This window comes from Capsicum annuum, chromosome 9 (genome assembly GCF_002878395.1).
Source record: "Capsicum annuum cultivar UCD-10X-F1 chromosome 9, UCD10Xv1.1, whole genome shotgun sequence".
Taxonomy (NCBI): Eukaryota; Viridiplantae; Streptophyta; class Magnoliopsida; order Solanales; family Solanaceae; genus Capsicum; species Capsicum annuum.
Window position 1 is genome coordinate 116,745,499 of NC_061119.1, and position 6,874 is coordinate 116,752,372.

General features: G+C 25.9%; 1 protein-coding gene across 1 annotated transcript in view; it reads right to left on the minus strand.

Moving 5' to 3' along the window:
* LOC124887112 overlaps positions 1-3,921 on the minus strand; it is a 9,274-nt gene extending 5,353 nt beyond the window's left edge. Inside the window, exons 1-9 of the mRNA XM_047396295.1 lie at positions 3,565-3,921; positions 1,903-2,287; positions 1,672-1,773; positions 1,452-1,552; positions 790-1,254; positions 643-723; positions 423-515; positions 246-338; positions 111-161 (exon numbers count right to left, since the gene is read on the minus strand). Of these exons, the coding sequence (XP_047252251.1) occupies positions 111-161; positions 246-338; positions 423-515; positions 643-723; positions 790-1,254; positions 1,452-1,552; positions 1,672-1,773; positions 1,903-2,287; positions 3,565-3,921 (1,728 nt within the window). The remainder of the gene's footprint in view (positions 1-110; positions 162-245; positions 339-422; positions 516-642; positions 724-789; positions 1,255-1,451; positions 1,553-1,671; positions 1,774-1,902; positions 2,288-3,564) is intronic.
* Positions 3,922-6,874: the final 2,953 nt, after the last annotated feature.

The window sequence follows — 6,874 nt, forward strand, 5'->3', positions numbered from 1 at the left end:
TTCACCAATACTTTCGTCAACTGATTTTGTGATCTACACATGTTCATAAAAATTAAATAAAATAATATTTATGAAGAACTAAAAAACTAACTAATATATATTCAGCATACCGGAGCGACACAAACATCTCTTGCTTCATGAACATCTATATCAGTTTTTTCCTTTAAAAAATGAAACAATAAAAAATTAAAATAAGTATTATTGATCAATATAACTATACCTAACCAAAAAGAAAAAATCTCTACCATAACAATGTCATTATCCTCATTGTACCCATCAATCTCATTATATACATCATTCATACTGTTGCTTCGATATCCTGCCATCTCTTTGGCAACCTGTTTTAATATTATTTTTTATAATGATAAATTAGAATTGTATATATAAAATTAATTGAATATAAATGTACAGAATTTACTTACCAATGTGCCTTCAGGATTCTTATTAAACTCATGAACAAACTTTGTAGTCGCTTGATGGGGTAATGTACTCTTAACATTTTCATCCGTTGGTGGCTGATCAGATTCACTGCCTTTTTCTTGTTTTTTCGCGTTTAAAACATGAAAATATAAATAAAAAAATAGTAAATAACAACTTAGTTGCAAAAAAAATACATATGTTCTAAATGTATATATGTTGTACCTTATTTTCATTAATTGCATTCATCATCCGATCAAACCTGGAAGACACCAGGCCATGGACATCATTAAACTCTTGCCATACCTGAATTATAAAAAAAATAAATAGAAATGGAAAAATAAATTAATCAAAAGCTTAAAGAAAAATTACCTTTTCACAAAACTTATCAAAGACTTTCTTCAAGACAACAGCGTTTTCATCTTCAGAACTGAACGAAGACGGAGCAGGTGGCTGAACTGAAATAGATTTTTTACTGTCAGGCTGATTTATGTCTTTCCTATTTCCATGTAGCGTAACTTTTATTTGAATTGGCTTGTGAATTGGAGTCCTGACAAAAGCCATCTTCGCAGCACGGGGTGGAAGAGTTTGTTTTGATATCAGCTCATCTACACCTTTAGGATGTGGCTTCATTTTTTTCTTTACAGGTGAAGCTGAGAAATCACCATGATGTTTTTTCTTTGTGGTAAACTGATTTTGTCTTTGTGAAGGATCTTGAAAATCATCATCCGAATCAATGTCATCTTCATTATGACTAGCAGATCTAGGAACAAACTTATTCGCTATATGAAAAGCTGAAATCTCCTTTCTTGATGGCTCAATATTCTTAAAAACAACCTACAATTTAACTAACATAATGAAAATAATAATTTAGATGGTAAAATTAATTACATTATAAATCAGTTAACCATAATCCAAACCCAATAAATGAATATACACTGACAAATGGTATGTTGTATATAAACATATACCAGATCAGAAAATACATTTACAAAATAATCAACATCACATACAAAAAAAATCGTAAAACTAACCTTGTCATCTGTATCATCAAACATACTTCCCATAAGAGTTTCATATCTTGGACGAGGAGAATTTGTCTTCCAGTTCAAATACGAGGGATTTGAGAATTCACCTTGGAAGCAACATTACAAGACAAGTTTGAACAACACTCGTACAACCAAATTTGAATGTCCAGTGGCATTCCAAGAAGCATATAGAACTTTCTTTTCGGCTTCAACTTTTTATGCAAACTTCTAGATAATTCTTTAAATGCAACCGATCCCCACGGATAATCACTGTAGCAACCACTCTCAACCAAATCAAAGTTGAGGCGTGGAATAGCTACGGTATCAACTGACGATAGTAAGAATGCGAGAATAAAATACTAATTGGAAAACTTTAATGCATCTTCATCGTTATCATTCCCCCAAATTTTGTCAGAAACAGCAGCATATAAATCTTTTTTCTATACAAAACTCTCACCATCAAAATATTGATCAATAATTTTATTTGGTGTCTCCTCGTCAAACACAAATTCATCCTTATTTGTAGCACAATTCAAACCAGTCACCAAAGCAAACTCTCTAATAGTGAAATGAAGAATTGTGCTCTTTGCTCTAATAACTATGGCACTTGTAGAACTTTTCCTAGTTTCAAGTGACATAATGCATCTCCCTAACTGGGTTTGGACTACACAATCTTTCTTCTTCATGAAGAAACCAAATATACTTTTAGTACAAAACATCTTGTACTGACTCTTCGTCAACATTGTCTTAATACGGTCCTCAAAGTCATTGACCGTATGACATCCTATATGAGAAGCAAATTTGAACAATATTCGGGCCATGAATATTTGATCACGAATGACCTAAACAACAAAAAAATACATTTATATGACAAAACAATCTCTTATATGTATTTATGAAATACATCTTAAAACTAGTTTATACAAATTGTCTTATATGTATTTATGAAATACATCTTATAGTTATTTTATAAGATGTATAATAACAAATACAACTATGTATGTCAAAAATATATTTCAACAAATAAGAAATACATATCACATTAAAAATCTAATGACTACCAAATACAACTTAACATCGAATAAAAATCTTAGAGGTAACATAAAAATACATATCTAAACTGTATGTATTTTCATAATACACATTAGAATTATATTTCAACAAACACATTATGTATTTTGTGAATACATGATTTGTACAAATTTAATTAACAAGACAAGAATATAACAACACATATACAAATTATATAACAAATGTATTTTAATAATACATATTAATTCAAACATTCTTTTATATGTATTTATAAAATACATCTTATAGTTATTTTATAAGATGAATAATAACAAATACAACTATGTATGTAAAATATACATTTCAACAAAAAAGAACTACATATCACATTCAAAATCTAATGACTAACATATACAACTTAACATCGAATAAAATTGTTAGAAGTAAACATAAAAACACATATCTAACCTGTATGTATTTTCAGAATACATATTAGAATTAAATTTCAACAAACACATATGTATTTATATGACAAAACAGTCTCTTATATGTATTTATGAAATACATCTTAAAACTAGTTTATACAAATTGTCTTATATGTATTTATGAAATACATCTTATAGTTATTTTATAAGATGTATAATAACAAATACAACTATGTATGTAAAAAATACATTTCAACAAATAAGAAACACATATCACATTAAAAATCTAATGACTATCAAATACAATTTAACATAGAATAAAAATCTTAGAGGTAAACATAAAAACACATATCTAATCTGTATGTATTTTCAGAATATATATTAGAATTATATTTCAACAAGCACATATGTATTTTATGAATACATGATTATTACAAATTTAATTAAAAAGAAAATAATATAACAACACATATACAAATTATATAACATATGTGTTTTCAGAATACATATTACACTTCTACAGTTACTATTTCAGCCATTTTTTCAAAAGAATATATAAATACAGAAACCTAATAAATACAAATATCTTACACAAAATTTAGATATGAAATACATATTTAAAATATATTGTATATAGCATATATAATTCATATCAATAACAAGATTTTCGAATAGTACCATACCCCATCCACTTTCTCTTGTTCAGATTCAGAATCTGATGCAACGGGACTTGCAATTTTACTACATCCTCCTTTTTCATCCGACTTTTTTCTTTTCACTGATTTTTGAAATTTTGTGGGAGATGAAGTTTTTGTCAATCCTTTCCTTTTCATTATTTCCACAATCTTTTCGGGATCGTTACGGTGCTTTGATCTCAACTCTTCAATGGTAACACCTTCCTTAGAGAAAACATTAGTAGAACCCAAATAAAAAACTTCGTCTTGTGTTAAACCAAGACTAAATGATGGTACTTCATCGGTAAGTAAATTCTTCGATTGATTTTCTCTAACTGAACAACTTCGATTTGCATGTTGAGTCATTATAAATTTTAACAGAAACAAAAATTGATGCGAAACAGAGAATTTTCGTAGAACTAATATTGAAAAAAATGGCGACACTAAACACATTAACAAAAATTAAATGGAAAAAAGTAACATGCATTAACGGAAAGAAATACTTACCTTAAAAAGTGGGTATGATCTTTATCAAGATTGTGGGAGAGATATGCGAAAATTGGAGAAAAAAAAAGAAACGAAAGTTGGAGGGAAGTAAATTGGTAAAGTAGAGTAAAAGTAGGGATGTGAAAAGTTTGAGGTGATATCATGCGCTTTTAAAAAAAATAAAAAAATATTACTACTTTTGTTATAAGTTGTAATTTTATCAAATTATTATTATTTCTTGTAATTAAAATCTTAAAGTTGTTAGTTTATGTAATTTTTCCTTCCTTTTTCCCTTACATAAGATATGTCGTTATATTGTTTGGGTGTGTCCCCGTGCAAGTTTACCATTTAAATGACCCTAGGGTATATTGCTCCTCTAAATAAAAATGACATCTTCATTTATTGAATGTCACATCGGCATTTTATTTATATAAATAATATATGTCTTTTCTAGAAAGTGTAATGAGAGAATAATATTATAGTGATTCGGAGGATTGGATAAGGTTACTGGAAATGACTTGTGCCCTCAAAATGCATACCATTTTTGGCTAATAATATTTCGTTACTCATTTTGCACGAAAATGACTATTGATGATTTCTTACCTACTCATAATCATTTAATACACAATTGTCCAAAGGACTGCGACCTATCTTAGCTAAATTTCATTCATGTTCACTTAATTTTGTATCTATTATTCAAAAGTCATTTTTTTTTCATTCATTTCATCCGTGGTCACTTAACTTTGTATCTAATACGCAAAAGTCATTTTTCTTTGATTTATTTCATCCATGATCATTTAACTTAATCCGACCATCACAAAAGTCACTATGATCAGATTTTACAATAAATCTATCAAAAAAATAATGTGGCAACCTTAATTGGTTCTTAATTTTTAATTTAAGTAAATATAGAATGTATTACTCATATCTTGACCCTTTTTATATATGCATAAAACAATTTTTCTTATGGATTATTTAATGAAAGAATACCAATTTCTTAATAGATTAGATTACCTAATGAAGATTATTTTCATAAAAAAAATTTGGTTGTATTTTTATGAAATAAAATTTTACTTATATATTCTTAAAATCCTCTAAAGTTGAGACATATGTTGTTAAATTGTTATTTTTCACTAATATATTATGGCATGTAGTTGATAGAATTATTTTTCTCCCTCTAAAATGTGACATGTAGTTGGTAAAATTATTTTTTTCACATATTCTTTTTTTTGCCACTTGAATCTTTGCATTGTGTATATCATAATAATATGATAAACTACTCTATTTATTGAATTTGTCTTTGCATTTTTAATTGTTTGACTAATCGATTAATTCTCTTAAAATTTTTTATCATAATATTCAATTTCTGATAAATTACATATTGTTTAATTAATTTAATTGATAAATATAAAAATTAGATATCGTATAATTTCTTTATCTATTAAAGTATTTATATTTTGTAACTTTTATTAACAAAATTGTACGTTAATATAACATTATTTGTAAAAATTTTGACACTACTTATTCAATGACACAATTAAAAGATTTTATTTTAAAACCATTTTTAGCATGTTGATTTATCTTCAAAGAATTAAAATAATTTTTGTTTAAATAATATCATACATGTATTTCTATTTTATGTGTTGTGAAGAATTTATCTTGTTTATCACTCTTTTTCGATGCACCTTTTCGGCAGATGAATGCAATATTATGAAATGTTTCATAAAAATATCAATAAATTTTTTTTTTATGTAAATAGTCTTTATTAGGTAATCTAATCTATTAAGAAATTGGTATTCTTTAATTAAAAACAATTGATAAAAAGAAATTAATAAAAAAAAATAGGTGAACATTTATATTTAATGTTAGAAAAGGAAGAATTAAAATTAGAAGATAAATTGACAGCTATGGTAAGAATAGAAAAAGAAAATGAAGAAATAGATAGAAAAAAGAAAATAGAAAAAATAAAACAACAAACTACAGAAGAAATACGAAAAATAGAAGAAACTAAAAATAGTAGGATTGCTATATTAGAAAAAGAACTACAAATGCTAAAAGATTTGTATGAAAAAAGACAGAAAGAAAAAGAAGAAAAAGATAAAGAATAAAAATTATTAAACGAGATAAATCAATTTAAAGAAAAATTAAAAATAAACAATAAAGAAATAGAAACTAGGGAATTAGAAATAAATACAATAGATATTGAAGAAACAGATAAATATAATTCAGAAGATAGTGAAACATATATAGAAATCTTAACAAATACAAAAAAATTAGAAATCAATGAAAAACAAGAAGTAATTAATCAAGAAAACTTAGAAAAAAGAAACACAGAAATAAATACTCTTGATAAAAAAAGAAGATGAAAATATAATACCTAGAACATTAGAAATAAGAAAACCTACATATTATAAGAATAAGTTTAAAAGATATAATCTAAAGGATGAATATGACAGATGGACACCAAAACAAATAGTTAATAAAAATTATAACATTTTAGACTTAGATTGTGTAATAAATATAGAAAATATAATACAATTATGGATAGGATATATGACAAAATAATTATTAGATAATAATATAAATGTAACAGATGCATCAGAATATAAAAAGAACACTAATAGGAATAGTGAAATTATGGTTTTTGAATCTAACTGAAAATAGTAAAAGGGTATTAAGAACTGACAAACCTACAAAAGAAATATCATCAACAACTAAATTAACACCTATAGAATATTCAAAAAATATGAAATAGCTATAAAAGACAAATTTAGCAGCATGACAACAACAGAAGAAGAACAAAATGAAGAGAAAGATACAAATAGGAATTTAA